The sequence below is a fragment of the Oncorhynchus mykiss genome, chromosome 23 (genome assembly GCF_013265735.2).
Source record: "Oncorhynchus mykiss isolate Arlee chromosome 23, USDA_OmykA_1.1, whole genome shotgun sequence".
NCBI lineage: Eukaryota > Metazoa > Chordata > Actinopteri > Salmoniformes > Salmonidae > Oncorhynchus > Oncorhynchus mykiss.
In genome coordinates this window covers 3,812,757-3,830,746 of record NC_048587.1, presented here as the reverse complement: position 1 = coordinate 3,830,746, position 17,990 = coordinate 3,812,757, and the positions used below count along the sequence as shown (strand labels likewise).

At 43.6% G+C, this 17,990-nt stretch overlaps 2 protein-coding genes across 7 annotated transcripts in view; both read left to right on the top strand.

The window, feature by feature from the left end:
• Window positions 1-529: 529 nt before the first annotated feature.
• On the top strand, window positions 530-9,458 carry LOC118936586 (peroxisomal membrane protein PEX13-like). 2 transcript variants are annotated; one of them, XM_036959995.1, is made up of 4 exons: window positions 530-672; window positions 1,485-2,248; window positions 2,526-2,648; window positions 7,764-9,458. In XM_036959995.1, the coding sequence occupies exons 2-4, from the start codon at window positions 1,561-1,563 to the stop codon at window positions 8,168-8,170; spliced, it is 1,218 nt and encodes a 405-aa protein (XP_036815890.1). In that variant the 5' UTR covers window positions 530-672; window positions 1,485-1,560; the 3' UTR covers window positions 8,171-9,458. The 2 variants fall into 2 exon arrangements, with proteins under 2 accessions (XP_036815890.1, XP_036815889.1); XM_036959994.1 differs by lacking the exon at window positions 530-672 and adding an exon at window positions 810-981.
• A 586-nt stretch (window positions 9,459-10,044) lies between these two features.
• The window catches only part of LOC118943842 (uncharacterized protein KIAA1841-like), a 29,664-nt gene continuing 21,718 nt past the window's right edge, over window positions 10,045-17,990 (top strand). The window contains exons 1-4 of one of the 5 annotated variants that reach the window (XM_036959955.1): window positions 10,045-10,577; window positions 11,485-11,636; window positions 13,879-14,056; window positions 17,757-17,847. In XM_036959955.1, the coding sequence (XP_036815850.1) occupies window positions 11,487-11,636; window positions 13,879-14,056; window positions 17,757-17,847 (419 nt within the window). In that variant the 5' untranslated portion in view covers window positions 10,045-10,577; window positions 11,485-11,486. Of the gene's footprint in view, window positions 10,578-11,484; window positions 11,637-13,878; window positions 14,057-17,756; window positions 17,848-17,990 lie in introns of those variants that run through there. The other 4 variants (XM_036959956.1, XM_036959953.1, XM_036959952.1 and 1 more) reach the window with 4 other exon arrangements.

The window sequence follows — 17,990 nt, the reverse complement described above, 5'->3', positions numbered from 1 at the left end:
GCCCCGCTTGGATTCTTTACATACAATATAAATAAGCTGAAACATTTTTATGTAATTCATTTCATTATTCTTTTGGACAAATTTCATTACACAAATGTAAATGTACAAACAAAAAAACACTTCCTTACCCTGCAAAAATTATTTGAACTGTATTTTAAGACAGTTAAATACTCTACTAACAAAAAAACACTTCCTTACCCTGCAAAAATAAATTGAACTGTATTTTATGACAGTTAAATACTCTACTAACAAAAAAACTGTTAGAATTGTAAGTATATGCATGTCCCTTAAGGTTCTTGTGTAATTGTAATGTGATATTGTACCCCCTAGCTCGATTGTCCATTGTTTATAATCTATATATACTTATGTTCCCTCATGTACTTTCTGAATTGATTTGTTTAAAAAAAGACATGGACAATAAATGTGGTAAATATTGTATTAGTATTGGTTCTGTCAGTCAAATACACCAATGGTGTTGCGTATTTTCGCTCCCAGTTCTCTCGGTTGAAAAAACTGTCCCACCCCATCTTTGATACTTTAGTTTTATCTCCATCAGCCTCGGGACGACTTGGAACGGAATAATGCAATGGAGACGAAGCCTTCTAGGCTCTACTAATCAACGCCGAAAAGATACAACAAAGTTGCTGACTTCAGAGACGTTAAACTTGCCCAGTAAGAATGCAAATACAATATAAAATGCGTTATAAAAGAAATCCTCTCTGGCTTTATGCTTTTAAACCAATTATGTATTGTTTCAAACGTTTTCCGTATCGTCTTATTGATTATTTTGGTCTGGCACACAGGAGCCAGCCATGGAGCTAGATATGTAGCAATTTGCTAGTTACTACGTGGGGAAGTGAAGGGAAAACGGTTAAAAACGGTGTAACTTCAGACAATTTGTACGATGGCATCGCAGCCTCCTCCTAAACCGTGGGAAAGGCGGATTCCAGGAGCAGCCATGAGTGCACCAGTTAACTATCGGTAAACAAGTTATTGCTTACTTGACGAGTTGTCTATGGACTAACTATGTATGAGTTAGCTAGCTAGCGTTAGCCTCTAATATAGGCCCAGGCCCTAACTAGGTCGGAGCTTGTTGTTTTGCGTTTGCCTAGCGGACAGAACTAGCTAGATTTCAATATTTGACAATAGTTTAGTATTGGACTGTTATTGGATAATAACTCAACCAAAAGTGCTCACCGAGTTCCAATGTAGTTAACGTTGTAACGTTAGTAGCTAGCTAACGTCGTTACCTTTGACTGGCATGTCGTTTGTTTTGTTATCTAGCTAAGGTTAGCTAATAGAGACGTAACCCATTGCAACACTCCTAGATTGCTTAGACTTCTCTTTAACTACGAAACCAAAGGAAACTAGTTTTGAGGCGTTTAAAAAAAATTAAATACAAATTACGTTTTGACAACACGAACACGTGATTGAATTGAATGTTCACTGTTTTATAAGTTATGCCCCTCTTTCCAATCCACCAGGTCGACTGACTTTGCCCCACCAGGTCCCTCCACCCCGGGCCTCTCTGGTCCCGCCGGTCCTCCCGTCTTGACCCGCATGGTGCCCCCCGTCCCCCCTCGCCCTGTCCAGTCCATCCAGTCCTACCGTCCCTCCTACAGCTCCTTCCCTGGCTCCTCCTACAACCCCTATGGTAGCTCCAGCCTCTACGGTGGAGCATACAGCCCCTACAGTCCCTACAGTGGTGGCTATGGCATGGGAGGGGGGCTCGGTGGGAGCCTGGGCTACAGCCGCTTCGGCCAAACCGGTGGTGAAGACGTGGCGCCCAGTCGGTTTGTCCAACAGGCAGAGGAGAGCAGCCGCGGCGCCTTCCAGTCCATCGAGAGCATCGTCCAGGCCTTCACCTCGGTCAGCATGATGATGGACGCCACCTTCTCGGCCGTCTACAACAGCTTCCGAGCCGTGCTGGATGTAGCCAACCACCTGACACGGTTACGGATGCACTTTACCAAGGTTCTGTCGGCCTTTGCCCTGGTGCGCACCCTGCGCTACCTGTACCGCCGCATACAGAGGATGCTGGGGCTGAGGCGGGACGGTGAGGTGGAGGACCTGTGGGCAGACAGTGAAGGGGCTGTTCTGGCGACCAGAGGTGCTGGAGCCGCAATGGAAGACCCCAGAGCCGGAGCGGTCAAGTCGTGGCCCATCTTCCTTTTTCTGGCCGTGGTCCTAGGAGGGCCCTATCTCATCTGGAAGCTGCTGAGCTCTGCCCAGGGGCCCGAGGAGAGCGGTGAGGCTCCTTACTGTCTGTGTGTGGGCTCTCCTGAATGTCCTTTGTCTCTCTGACTGCCTGTCTGTTAACCACAGTTTCGCAACCTCAAACAGATGGGTCATGGTTTATCTGAACATACACTGCTAATCTGGCTCTGTGTATGCTCATAACAAAGATGAGTGTGCTACATACATTTTTTGTTTGTTACGTTAATCAGCACCTTACATTTTTACTTAATTAATATTCCCTACAAGGACTATATAATTACATTCTGATTGATTAAATCCCTATGCAGCCACCAACTGGGCTAGTGGGGAGGATGACCATGTGGTTGCCAGGGCGGAGTATGACTTCACAGCTGTGTCGGAGGAGGAGCTCTCACTGAATGCTGGAGACATGCTCAACCTGGCTCCTAAAGGTAAGAAACTAGGAGGAGAGAGGGGGGAATCCAACCAGCACCCTGCTCTAACCTAGTGTTTCTCAACTCCAGGCCTCCACTACTCCCAACAGTTCACCTGTTTTATTGTAGCCCCGGACACCTCATTCAACTAGTTAGCTAGTCGTCAAGCCTTCGATGAGTTGAATCGGCTATGTTTGTCCGTAACCTCACATCGACGTAGTTGAGCGGAGACGAGAGTGGGCGGAGTGTACCCCTTGACTACATCTAGTCGCTGTCAGTCGATACGAGGAAACGGTCGGTGGTTGTATTAGATTAACATTTTATTATAAAGGTAAGGGTTTTAAGAATTTTCATTTTTGCAGGTATCAACTGTCAGCAACTCAATGTAGTCGAGTACAGTGGTGATGAGACTTGTCTTGTTTGTGCCTGTGAGGTGGAGGGCTGCAGTCCAAACCCACTCAGTCCTCGCGCTAGCCACTTTCCTCAGGGGAATCGCTGTCGAAAACAGATGCAGTTTGATTGCCATCTTAAGTGGAGGTCCAATTCACAAACGTTACCCCCTCGGCCATTGATTTTTAGCTTGAGGGAGCGAGTGAACTACTTTGATCACTTTTGGGGTGTTATGATATGATATGACCCACAATTCAATGCAAACTGTAGTCACGTGTCAAATTCTGGTGGCCTCGTAGTGTCATTTTAGGCAACATAGTTGAGGTACACTCGGCTGTGACGATGTAAAATGTCATTCAAAGGCTGAGGGTTTAGGGCTGAGGGTTTAGGGCTGAGGGTTTAGGGCTGAGGGTTTAGGGCTGAGGGTTTAGGGCTGAGGGTTTAGGGCTGAGGGTTTAGGGCTGAGGGCTGTCTACTTTGTGTTTGGACTCCAACCATAGTCTGACTAGTATCCCTAGCAGTTGAAACTCCAACATAGCATAACAACCTAGCTTGTGAACAAAACAATGTAAATAGCCAAGAAAACACAAGGACAAAGTCTCACTTCAGTAGACTTTAGTTTTGAGTAAATGAAACTTTTATGCCCGTGTGCAACGCTTCTAAAAAACGAACCTGTCATTCACCTCTTCACTTGCAACACCCAGACAGGAAGTGTTGCAGCGCGAGGCAGAAATGCGTTGCACATTTTACAGTGTGCATTCGGTTCAGGTGAGAGAGAGAGAGAGACATATTCTCTAGAATATCATAGGTGACCCCGTTTCAGGAAACTAGATGTATGTCGCGGGTCACTACTTCACAGGAGAGCCGTTTGATCATAAACTTTTTTTTTTAAATAAAGAAAAAACATTTTTTTTTTGGTGGGGGAGGCAGAAATGCTGTCTCAAACGTGAACTTTCATGTACCTTTAATAACGAAGTTGTATGCCATCTGTAAATACGAATACGACTATTAAATTAGTCAAGGTAAACGACACAGGACGTCTTATTTAATGAGGGGTTGCAGTCTGCCGTGAAGCGTTCATCCACGTATACGGATCGAGTCCAGCTATAGTTTCAGATATAAGTTTCTAATTTTGTCAAAGTTGTTTTCATTGCAAGTTAAAGCTTACTGTTAGCTAGCTAGCTGACGTTAGACGGTTGGCTCGCCAGTTAACATTACGTTTATGATCTGTGTGTAGTTATGTTGCAACCATGCTCTCGACGGTGCAGCTGTCGAGGACCGATGCTAAAGGTCTTACACACACCGGCTACAGAGAGCCTGATCACACAGTTGTCCGGAACAGCTGGTGCTCTCATACATGCCTCAGTGTTGCTTGCCTCAAAGCAAGCACAAAAGGAATTTAGCCTGTCTGGTAGGCTCACGTCACTGGGCTACTTGTGGCTGGGTTTCTCTTTGTAGTCCGTGGCAAGCCGTGCCACATCAGATGCGCGTCAGAGCCGGTGTAGTAGGATTCAATCTCAGTCCTGTATTGACGCTTTGCCTGTTTGTTCATCTGAGGGCGTACCGGAGTTTGTTTTTAAGTGTACGAATTAGTGTCCTGCTCCTTGAGAGCGGCAGCTCTAGCCTTTAGCTCGGTGTGGAAGTTGCCTGTAATCCATGGCTTCTGGTTGGGATATATACGTACGGTCACTGTGGAGACTGTCATCGATGCACTTATTGATGAAGCCGGTGACTGATGTGGTATACTCCTCAATGCCATTGGCTGAATCCCGGGAACATATTCCAGTCTGTGCTAGCAAAACAGTCCTGTAGCTTAGCATCTGCGTCATCTGACCATTTCCATATTGAGCGAGCCACTGTTCCTCCCTGCTTTAGTTTTCGCTTGTAAGCAGGATCAGGAGGATATAATTATGGTCAGATTTGCCAAATGGAGGGCGAGTAAAGGTTTAAAAAAAAAAAAAAAAAAAATGTTTTGTCTGGTTGCACATTTGACATGCTGGTAGAAATGAGGTAGAATGGATTTAAGTTTGCCTGCGTTAAGGTCCCCGGCCAAGGTAGCGAAGTGCAAGAAGTATAAATGCCCTGACTTCTGCAGAGGCCATTTCACCGTAAATGCAGCACGGCCAATGCAGATGTCGGTTTGACCATTATGGTGGAATATTATGGTGGAATATTATGGTGGAATATTATGGTGGAATATTGCAAGATTCTTGTAATACTTTTTATTGCATCAAATGGTTGTTTTATACAACACAATCGAGGATTCTTATAACTATTGTGTGTGTGTTCTACTGAGGATGGGCCTCTGGGAGATAACACTGACAGGAGATTTACAATGTATTTTGGGTGATAAAACCTAAAGAGCATTCCAGAGCATGAGTTAATGTTTCTGCTCTATATGGTACCAGGAAGAGGTGGTTCCAGACACTCGTCTCTACACAATACTGTTTTCACAGCAGATACTGTCTGCTGTGAATTATAGGTTTCTTTCATACAAATCTTAACCTTGTGACCCATTCTATATATCTGCTCGTCATGTAGGTTGAAAGGGTTGTAATCTTAGCTAATGAAGACCTTTGTACTTTTCTCTCGGGGGGGGGCTCAACAAATCACCTAAGGGTGATTCGTCGACCAGCCATCGCTATTGCAAAGTTGTCACTAATAAAGATTTAGTTTGTGTAACTCTGTGTTTGTCTCCTCATTTGATAATCCAGAAATGAACCACCACACCATGCAGCATCTTTAAATGTTCATTCTAAAGGGTCTATTTGCCCAACGTTGGAATGACATTCTATTATTTCCATAACCTAAATAATTGGTATATGTGATGCCTAGCGAACCATATCATTGTTTGAAACCTGGATGTTTTCCATAGCCCTTCCCTTTTTAATAGCCAACAGAAACAATCTAAGATTTCCTGATATGTCAGTGAAACGAGCATTTCTTCTTCTACTGCCCAAATGCATTGAGACACAATCCTACCCTCTAGGTTTCTTCCTAGGTTCTGGCCTTTTCCAGGGAGTTTTTCCTAGCCACCGTGCTTCTACACCTGCATTGCTTGCTGTTTGGGGTTTTAGGCTGGGTTTCTGTACAGCACTTTGAGATATCAGCTGATGTACGAAGGGCTATATAAATACATTTGATTTGATTATTGTTGCACCTTCAGATATTCCCTCTTTTCTAAGTTTCTACCATTAGGCTGAATATCTATGTCTGTCGCTTTATTAGAAACCGTATCAGGTGCCCGTTTTGAGAACGGTGTTCTCCTGTAATAGAATTTAGGAACATTTGACGTAAATTGGTGAGACGAGTGAATACATTGCTGTGTTTGTAATATAAATGTGTTCGTGGAGCTACATGTGATGTTTCATCAGCCTCGTCTTTGTGTTTTAAACATTTTAATATGGAAACACTGAATGCATTTGATCTTTTTCTGGTCTTATCGTCCCGGCAACTGTCCCAACATACTTTTTTTTTATCGTTCTGGAGACTACAGGATGCCTTAATTTCAATCCCTGACTGCAGAAACAGGATCCGGCACCTCATTTTGGATGCCTACATTCTGGAACCTACTTGCCAGGTACTTCTCATGGCATGAGAAGGGGGGGGATGCGCGCAGTAGTGCGTTGGAGCGTATCTTGCAAGACAGCTACCCTTAACACCTTCTCTGTAGTCCATAGTAGCAGAGTGTTTGGGCTCTGACATGGGGCACGTGGGAGGTTCCCCCAGCCTCACACACAGGTAGTGCTTAGATAGGGTGGTTAGAAACGTCACAGATACAACCCACAGACTCTTAGACCTACTCATCCACACACAGAGATATAGGTCTCCCCCCACACACACACACACACATACATATACACATGCATTAACGGTTTTGACAGCCCAAAAGTGTGACACCCCCACACACGTACGGTGACCATGTTTCATATCAGCCCACGCTTTCTCTCTCTCTCTCTCTGTTCTCTCTCTGTCTCTCTGTCTCTCTGTCTCTATTCAAGGGGCTTTATTGGCATTGGAAACATGTTTACATTGGCTAAGCAAGTGAAATAGATAATAAACAAAAGTCAAATGAACAGTAAACATTATACTCTCTGGGTTCTCTCTCTCTGGATTCTCTCTGAGGCCATCCCTCCTACAGTGTCACCATTGTGATGTCACCACAGGTGGAAATATCTGTGTGTGTGTGTGTGACGCAGACTTGAGAAACGAGATTGTCAGGGTTCTGACTCAAAGGGGGGGGGGGGGGGAGAATTGACGTAGACTGCAGCCCTGGTAAAACCACAATGACGAGATAACAAGGAGGTAGGGTCCACACTTAGAGACGATTTACTAGAGTTTGTTTAATTTTGCAGTAGGCCTAGATCAATTAGTTACCAAAGACATCTTAAATCGCTGAGTTTTTGATTTTCTACTGTGCGTATACCGGTATGATTTATCTACTACATTGTTGGCCACTTTTTTTTTTCTCATGTGCTCTGGTAGCTCAGAGCCCCCTCCTTGTCTCTGCACTCACTTTTGTTCCGGAATCTTCTGATTTAGAAATGAAGTATTGCGGTTACCACAATATATGTTATCAGGGGGAAAGAGAGCTGGAGGCCTTGGGAGGAAGAAAGCTAACACTGTAGCAGGCAGGTCAACAGAATGCCATTCAGAATGGGTTACATATTGAATGTGTTCCTGTTAACTAAGTCTGCTAAATGACCATGTTATATCCTCTCTCTCTCTCTCCCCTGTGTGCAGAGCATCAACCCAGGGTGCGTGGGTGGCTGCTGGGCAGTGTAGACGGCCAGACCACAGGCCTCATACCTGCCAACTACGTCAAGGTCCTGGGGAAGAGGAGAGGCAGGAAGCACGCTGAGCTGGAGAGGCTGGCCCAGGTTCAGGCCCAGCCAGGGAACCCACTGGGCACCACCCTTCAAGCCCCACAGCCTAACCTGGCTACGGGCCCAGTGCCAACTGTATCCCCAGGCTTGGTTTCAGGCCTCGGCCCATTAGAAGCCGTCCCAGTAACTATCCCAGAGGAGCTGCTGGAGAGCGTGTACAGGGAAACGCCAGCCGGTTACAGCAGCCTGGGTCTGGGTGTATTGCCCAGCACCACGACAGCTTCGAGCACAGTGCTCACCATACCAGAGAAGATTGACCTGTGATGTCTGACTTTGTGTTTTCCCACACGTCCGTTGAGGCTGTACGTGGTTTGTTGATGAGCTGTTCTGTAGAGCTCGGTCACGTCCAGCAGTGGGGAAACACATGATTTACATCCAGAAGGTGATTCATGTTCACAATTCAGGGGCTTTGGTTTGACATTTAATCTGCCTGGAATCAATTAGTGAGGTTGGTACATGAGGTATTGAGTACCTGGATAAAAGAGAAGTGGGTATCTGTCAGACATCTGGATATGAGTGTTTCCAGAACATTATCTAGATATGAGTGTTTCCAGGACACTGTCTTGGTTTGGCTGTCTTGTCAGTGGTTATCTAGACCAACCTATACCTATCCTGTACCAGCCTTGTCAGTACGGTTACACTACATTTTAGCTCAATAATGATGCATATTTAAATGTTTTTGATATAGATTTATTTAATTAACAGTGAATGAGTACATTAAGATCAAATGAAGCACGCTAAGAGATTGTGAAAATATTGCATCGTTTGATGCTGACGGGACAAAGCCATAATATTATGTTTAACCTTTTTGTTCCAAGTTAATGTCGATGGTTTGATATTTAAAGATAAATTCATAGGAATAGAAGCTCTAACCCTGGCAAGTTGACTGGTACACTCACAATGGCTGCCTGATTGTGACTCAATCGTTTCCATGGTATTTTGGAATGTTCTATCAACTGCTGGGTTGCCACGGTAATGTGAAACATTTATTCAAATGATGCTAACTGATGTGGCTCATACAATGGCATGTGTTGAGTTGACATCACAGCCCCAATTGAATGGTACACTTCCTACTTGTACTTCCTGGCATGGGTCTAGGTTGAAGATGGGAATATTTTAAAACCTAGACATGGGTACACTCGATGTCTACCAGTCCACGTATTATGTCATCATTGACTTGGAGACTATTTCTATGGATAAATTACTATCAAGGTTCAGATTTGGTTCTAATGGAAGGATGGGACTTGGTTTTTAAATCGGTGTTAATATGGTTGTAAAATGTTGTTTGAAATTCGGGAATGGTCCAACTATATCTTGAATGTTCTGTAAAATGTCCTAAATAATTCAAAGTGAAGTTTTGAACTTGGAAAATTGAACTATCCAATATCAAGATATATTAACTCAAGAAGTTTTGTTGAATGCATCTGTAAGATCTGAAATAGCCAGTCCTCATCTTGGTGTTTCAGTGGCATTTTAAGTCCTCACTCACCTGAAAAACTGTAATTATGTAAATACAATTATTTTGGAAATAAACATTTTCAAAACCTGAAAAGTGTCCTTTGGCTTTTTCTTACTAAGAAATTAAAAACGTATTATACACATTACATGGCAAATGAATTGGTAACTTAAATAAAACTAAACCGGTTAAATCATTGGATGTTAATTGTTTTGAAAATGTAATGCATCCATTATAACAACGTTAAACACGTGGTTACACACCAAGGCTTGTTGCAGAGGAGGAGGGTGATGATGGGGAGGAAGAGGACAACTAAGATGTGGAATGAGAATTTCCCTACATTATCTGGACAAAGATGTTAGTTAAAATGCAATGATAGCCTAAAGATCTATATGTTATTACATTCTACATCTTATAAATCAGTTGAGAAGCTCGACAGACGCCTAATGAAATGCATGATGTCTCCAAGAGGGAGATATCTCAACGTGTGTAATATGTCAATTTAACAATATGTCTATTCAGTTTGCTTTTAATAAATTTGTGGAAAGTTGTGGGGGAAAAAAAAACAAAAAAACACGTGGTGACCCACCTGCTGGATACAAAATAATTTCCCTTCATTTGATTTATCCGAAAAGGGCCCTTCTGTCGCTAAGCAACCCCGGGACGCGGGACCACTGCACCAGCTGCTGCACTGCGGCACCGGAAAAAGCGGAATCAACGCAACAATATTTTTTTTGGGGGGGGGGACGTTACAACGACCGGCGGTTCGTTATCTAAACGTCATTACCGAGCGTTTTAGGGTGTTTCCATCCCGTATGCCATGCTGATTGAATGTCTTGTCTGTCCATCAACTCGTCCCCGGGATGATACTGCAGAGAGAGTGCCGCTAGCTCGGTAGTAGCATTAGCGTTAAACGTGGATGACGGCTACTGTACACCGGAACGTCCTATCATCCGGACCACAGAAGAATCAGCTGTCATCATTGAATCAGTAAGATGCAAGATAACCGTACAGCCAACTAGATACTATAATACAAACTTATTGTATTTAGCTTCTTGTACAGTGATGTGCACTATAGGTAGCTAGCTTGCTAGAATAAGCTGTTGACAAAAAATGCCATTACATTTGCGTTGGACATTTCGACTACAGCCAAAAGGGCCTTCCAAGGGACGACAAGCCATCCTCGTTACAAGAAGATAATCGACGTTGCCAAAAGTATGTGTGCGCTGTTCACCGCGTATGCTATTTACAGTCAGCTTTTCAATGACAACGGTGGGACAAAGTAGGAGAAGCCTATTCCAGAATTTGGCTTAGAGATGCTGTTGGATTGTCAAGGCTTTCTATACATGCTCGTGTTATTCTTCTGTATCTATGTCAAGTAGACCGTCCCATTTACTATTGTCGATTGAAGAAACCGCAGCTTTCTGTGCGCATAAAGTCGCCTCCACCCTTGTATGATGGTGTCATATCATTGAGTCTACCTTTAACAGAATAATGCTCTGATCTCTCACCCTTCAGACGTAATAATGTATGATGGTGTCATATCATTGAGTCTACCTTTAACAGAATAATGCTCTGATCTCTCACCCTTCAGACGTAATAATGTATGATGGTGTCATATCACTGAGTCTACCTTTAACAGAATAATGCTCTGATCTCTCACCCTTCAGACGTAATAATGTATGATGGTGTCATATCACTGAGTCTACCTTTAACAGAATAATGCTCTGATCTCTCACCCTTCAGACGTAATAATGTATGATGGTGTCATATCACTGAGTCTACCTTTAACAGAATAATGCTCTGATCTCTCACCCTTCAGACGTAATAATGTATGATGGTGTCATATCACTGAGTCTACCTTTAACAGAATAATGCTCTGATCTCTCACCCTTAAGACGTAATAATGTATGATGGTGTCATATCACTGAGTCTACCTTTAACAGAATAATGCTCTGATCTCTCACCCTTCAGACGTAATAATGTATGATAATGTCATATCACTGAGTCTACCTTTAACAGAATAATGCTCGGATCTCTCTCTCACCCTTCAGACGTAATAATGTGTGATAATGTCATATCGCTGAGTCAACCTTGATCTCTCACCCTTACCTGCTGACAGACATGAGTCGTTACTGCACCCTGAACAACAACTTTCCCAATGACAACAACCTCCTGGCCCTGGACATGGTGCTGAGCTCTCTCTGGAGCATTCCACAGCCCATCAACTGGGACAACGTGGCCATGCTGGTCCCTGGCTTCACACCCAAGGAGGTAAGCTCTACATGCACTGCACATTGGGACAATAAACATAGTGATTGATTGAAGCTATAGTAGCTAACGGCTACAGTGCGAACCTGGGTCTCCCAGTCTGTAGGCAAGCTTGCTAACCACTGCGCCCACTAAGGAGAGATCGTAAAAGGCTATTAGCCTGGTCTGAGATCTGTCTGCGTTGTCTTACCAACTCCCTATGGTCACTGTTTGGCGTGACTGGTAGCCTCGAGGTAAGAGTTTTGAGCCAGTAATCTAAATTTAGAATCCTAGAGCCGACAAGGTGAAAAATCTGCCGCTGTGCTCTTCAGCAAGGCACTTAACCGCAATTGTTCCAGGGGCGCTGGAAAATGGTGACCCTAGACTTGACCCCACGGTCCACGTCTGTTTCAGGGGGAGTTGGGATATACAGTGCCTTGCGAAAGTATTCTGCCCCCTTGAACTTTGCGACCTTTTGCCACATTTCAGGCTTCAAACATAAAGATATAAAACTGTATTTTTTTGTGAAGAATCAACAACAAGTGGGACACAATCATGAAGTGGAACGACATTTATTGGATATTTCAAACTTTTTTAACAAATCAAAAACTGAAAAATTGGGCGTGCAAAATTATTCAGCCCCTTTACTTTCAGTGCAGCAAACTCTCTCCAGAAGTTCAGTGAGGATCTCTGAATGATCCAATGTTGACCTAAATGACTAATGATGATAAATACAATCCACCTGTGTGTAATCAAGTCTCCGTATAAATGCACCTGCACTGTGATAGTCTCAGAGGTCCGTTAAAAGTGCAGAGAGCATCATGAAGAACAAGGAACACACCAGGCAGGTCCGAGATACTGTTGTGAAGAAGTTTAAAGCCGGATTTGGATACAAAAAGATTTCCCAAGCTTTAAACATCCCAAGGAGCACTGTGCAAGCGATAATATTGAAATGGAAGGAGTATCAGACCACTGCAAATCTACCAAGACCTGGCCGTCCCTCTAAACTTTCAGCTCATACAAGGAGAAGACTGATCAGAGATGCAGCCAAGAGGCCCATGATCACTCTGGATGAAATGCAGAGATCTACAGCTGATCTACAGCTGATCCATAGGACAACAATCAGTCGTATATTGCACAAATCTGGCCTTTATGGAAGAGTGGCAAGAAAGCCATTTCTTAAAGATATCCATAAAAAGTGTCGTTTAAAGTTTGCCACAAGCCACCTGGGAGACACACCAAACGTGGAAGAAGGTGCTCTGGTCAGATGAAACCAAAATTGAACTTTTTGGCAACAATGCAAAACGTTATGTTTGGCGTAAAATCAACACAGCTGAACACACCATCCCCACTGTCAAACATGGTGGTGGCAGCATCATGGTTTGGGCCTGCTTTTCTTCAGCAGGGACAGGGAAGATGGTTCAAATTGATGGGAAGATGGATGTTGCCAAATACAGGACCATTCTGGAAGAAAACCTGATGGAGTCTGCAAAAGACCTGAGACTGGGATGGAGATTTGTCTTCCAACAAGACAATGATCCAAAACATAAAGCAAAATCTACAATGGAATGGTTCAAAAATAAACATATCCAGGTGTTAGAATGGCCAAGTCAAAGTCCAGACCTGAATCCAATCGAGAATCTGTGGAAAGAACTGAAAACTGCTGTTCACAAATGCTCTCCATCCAACCTCACTGAGCTCGAGCTGTTTTGCAAGGAGGAATGGGAAAAAATGTCAGTCTCTCGATGTGCAAAACTGATAGAGACATACCCCAAGCGACTTACAGCTGTAATCGCAGAAAAAGGTGGCGCTACAAAGTATTAACTTAAGGGGGCTGAATAATTTTCCACGCCCAATTTTTCAGTTTTTGATTTGTTAAAAAAGTTTGAAATATCCAATAAATGTCGTTCCACTTCATGATTGTGTCCCACTTGTTGTTGATTCTTCACAAAAAAATACATTTTTATATCTTTATGTTTGAAGCCTGAAATGTGGCAAAAGGTCGCAAAGTTTAAGGGGGCCGAATACTTTCGCAAGGCACTGTACCAGAAACACATTTCCATTGGACTTGTACACGTGTGTCACATGATAAATAGAAACGCCCACCAATCTCTGTCAGCTGTACTATAGCTTAGTTTAGTTTGGACTGCTGTTGAATGTTGTGCCGGGGTTACCGGAACCCAGATGATGTGGTCTGAGGGTTGTTGTTGTTATCATGGTATAGTAGTGACATGGTTGCCATGGTGATTGTCGTGCCTACCTTCAGTGTGCGCAGAGGTTCGAGGAGCTGAAGAGCACCGGAGGGTTCCATCACGTGGACGACCAATGCAACGCGCTGACGGCAGGAGGCTCCTCCCCTGTGGACTACATCAAATCCACACTATTGGACACCACGGGAGACGTGGGGGAGACGCGGACCAATCAGAGCTCCATCTCAGTGACGGGTGAGGCTGACTGGTGTTGATGTGCTAGTGCATATGTAGTGGTTTGGGGAACTATGTCTGTGATGATGAGCCTGCCTAGAGTAGTAGCTGCTGAGGGTCAGCCTGCCTAGCGTAGTAGCTGCTGGAGGTCAGCCTGAAAATTTGAAAATAGTAACACAATAAATAACAGAAAAAAAGGCTAAATACAAGGAGTACCAGTACCCCTATAGTATTATAATAATGAGACTATATACAAGGAGTACCAGTACCCCTATAGTATTATAATAATGAGACTATATACAAGGAGTACCAGTACCCCTGTAGTATTATAATAATGAGACTATATACAAGGAGTACCAGTACCCCTGTAGTATTATAATAATGAGACTATATACAAGGAGTACCAGTACCCCTATAGTATTATAATAATGAGACTATATACAAGGAGTACCAGTACCCCTATAGTATTATAATAATGAGACTATATACAAGGAGTACCAGTACCCCTATAGTATTATAATAATGAGACTATATACAAGGAGTACCAGTACCCCTGTAGTATTATAATAATGAGACTATATACAAGGAGTACCAGTACCCCTGTAGTATTATAATAATGAGACTATATACAAGGAGTACCAGTACCCCTGTAGTATTATAATAATGAGACTATATACAAGGAGTACCAGTACCCCTGTAGTATTATAATAATGAGACTATATACAAGGAGTACCAGTACCCCTGTAGTATTATAATAATGAGACTATATACAAGGAGTACCAGTACCCCTGTAGTATTATAATAATGAGACTATATACAAGGAGTACCAGTACCCCTATAGTATTATAATAATGAGACTATATACAAGGAGTACCAGTACCCCTATAGTATTATAATAATGAGACTATATACAAGGAGTACCAGTACCCCTATAGTATTATAATAATGAGACTATATACAAGGAGTACCAGTACCCCTGTAGTATTATAATAATGAGACTATATACAAGGAGTACCAGTACCCCTGTAGTATTATAATAATGAGACTATATACAAGGAGTACCAGTACCCCTGTAGTATTATAATAATGAGACTATATACAAGGAGTACCAGTACCCCTGTAGTATTATAATAATGAGACTATATACAAGGAGTACCAGTACCCCTGTAGTATTATAATAATGAGACTATATACAAGGAGTACCAGTACCCCTGTAGTATTATAATAATGAGACTATATACAAGGAGTACCAGTACCCCTGTAGTATTATAATAATGAGACTATATACGGTGGGGAGAACAAGTATTTGACACACTGCCGATTTTGCAGGTTTTCCTACTCACAAAGCATGTAGAGGTCCAGAAAATCACATTGTATGATTTTTAAGTAATTCATTTGTATTTTATTGCATGACATAAGTATTTGATACATCAGAAAAGCAGAACTTAATATTTGGTACAGAAACCTTTGTTTGCAATTACAGAGATCATACGTTTCCTGTAGTTCTTGACCAGGTTTGCACACACTGCAGCAGGGATTTTGGCCCAATCCTCCATACAGACCTTCTCCAGATCCTTCAGGTTTCTGGGCTGTCGCTGGGCAATACGGACTTTCAGCTCCCTCCAAAGATTTTCTATTGGGTTCAGGTCTGGAGACTGGCTACGCCACTCCAGGACCTTGAGATGCTTCTTACGGAGCCACTCCTTAGTTGCCCTGGCTGTGTGTTTCGGGTCGTTGCCATGCTGGAAGACCCAGCCACGACCCATCTTCAATGCTCTTACTGAGGGAAGGAGGTTGTTGGCCAAGATCTCGCGATACATGGCCCCATCCATCCTCCCCTCAATACGGTGCAGTCGTCCTGTCCCCTTTGCAGAAAAACATCCCCAAAGAAGGATGTTTCCACCTCCATGCTTCACGGTTGGGATGGTGTTCTTGGGGTTGTACTTATCCTTCTTCTTCCTCCAAACACGGAGAGTGGAGTTTAGACCAAAAAGCTCTATTTTTGTCTCATCAGACCACATAACATTCTCCCATTCCTCTGGATCATCCAGATGGTCATTGGCAAACTTCAGACGGGCCTGGACATGCGCTGGCTTCAGCAGGGGGACCTTGCGTGCGCTGCAGGATTTTAATCCATGATGGCGTAGTGTGTTACTAATGGTTTTCTTTGAGACTGTGGTCCCAGCTCTCTTCTTCTCTTCTTTTATACAGGTAACGAGTTCAAACAGGTGCAGTTAATATAGGTAATGATTGGAGAACAGGAGGGCTTCTTAAAGAAAAACTAACAGGTCTGTGAGAGCCGGAATTCTTACTGGTTGGTAGGTGAACAAATACTTATGTCATGCAATAAATTGCAAATGAATTACTTAAAAATCATAAAATGTGATTTTCTGGATTTGTGTTTTAGATTCTGTCTCTCACAGTTGAAGTGTACCTATGATAAAAATTACAGACCTCTACATGCTTTGTAAGTAGGAAAACCTGCAAAATCGGCAGTGTATCAGATACTTGTTCTCCCCACTGAACAAGGAGTACCAGTACCCCTGTAGTATTATAATAATGAGACTATATACAAGGAGTACCAGTACCCCTGTAGTATTATAATAATGAGACTATATACAAGGAGTACCAGTACCCCTGTAGTATTATAATAATGAGACTATATACAAGGAGTACTGGTACTGAGTCAATGTGCAGGGATACGAGGTAGTTGAGGTAATATGTACATGTAGTTAGGGGTAAAAGTGACTAGACAATCAGGATAGATAAGTGTGTGTGTGTGTGTGTGTGTGTGTGTGTGTGTGTGTGTGTGTGTGTGTGTGTGTGTAGGTAGGTAGGTAGTCCAGTGAGTGTGCATAAAGCCAGTGTAAAAGGGTCAATGCAAATAGTCCAGGTAACCTTTTGATTACCTGTTCAGCAGTCTAATGGTTTTGGGGGTCGAAGCTGTTCAGGTACCTCAGGTTTTCAGATGCTCCGGTAATGAGATAACAGTCTATGGGCTGGGGTATATAGGTCCTGGATGGCAGCACCACCCTCTGTAGCAGAGAGAACAGTCTATGGGCTGGGGTATAGAGGTCCTGGATGGCAGCACCACCCTCTGTAGCAGAGAGAACAGTCTATGGGCTGGGGTATATAGGTCCTGGATGGCAGCACCACCCTCTGTAGCAGAGAGAACAGTCTATGGGCTGGGGTATAGAGGTCCTGGATGGCAGCACCACCCTCTGTAGCAGACAGAACAGTCTATGGGCTGGGGTATATAGGTCCTGGATGGCAGCACCACCCTCTGTAGCAGACAGAACAGTCTATGGGCTGGGGTATAGAGGTCCTGGATGGCAGCACCACCCTCTGTAGCAGAGAGAACAGTCTATGGGCTGGGGTATATAGGTCCTGGATGGCAGCACCACCCTCTGTAGCAGAGAGAACAGTCTATGGGCTGGGGTATACAGGTCCTGGATGACAGCACCACCCTCTGTAGCAGAGAGAACAGTCTATGGGCTGGGGTATAGAGGTCCTGGATGGCAGCACCACCCTCTGTAGCGTCGTTGTGATCGAGGGCGGTGCAGTTGCCATACCAAGAGGTGATGCAGCCAGTCAAGATGCTAAAGTTCTGTGTCCTATGTAGCAGGCAGTAAGACGTGAAGACTCTTCATGTCTGAATATCTAGGCTTTAGTTCAGGGTCAGGGTTAGTACACAGTCTTGTTTGGTGCCTCCACTCTCCAGGCCTGGCGGTGAACCCTTTAAGAGGAAGCTCGGTGGAGAAGGAGAGCAGGGAGTCTGCAGAGGAGGGCGAGAAGCCCCAGGAGGGGAAAGGGTGAGTGCCTGGTCTAACTACCGTCAAACAGAAATGCACTGTTAACCATTCCAGCTCGTGTCAAGGTGATCAAAGAGTTTCATAGAGCAGGATCAAGAACTTAGTCTGCTAACAAATACTCAAATGTACTCTAAATACAAAAA

Bases quoted from the DNA above. Each gene is read 5' to 3' on its own strand.
- LOC118936586 (XM_036959994.1), top strand. From the start codon at position 905: ATGGCATCGCAGCCTCCTCCTAAACCGTGGGAAAGGCGGATTCCAGGA. The intron at 982-1,484 runs GTAAACAAGTTA...CCAATCCACCAG, and splicing joins AGTGCACCAGTTAACTATCG to GTCGACTGACTTTGCCCCAC. The intron at 2,649-7,763 runs GTAAGAAACTAG...CCCTGTGTGCAG, and splicing joins GCTCAACCTGGCTCCTAAAG to AGCATCAACCCAGGGTGCGT.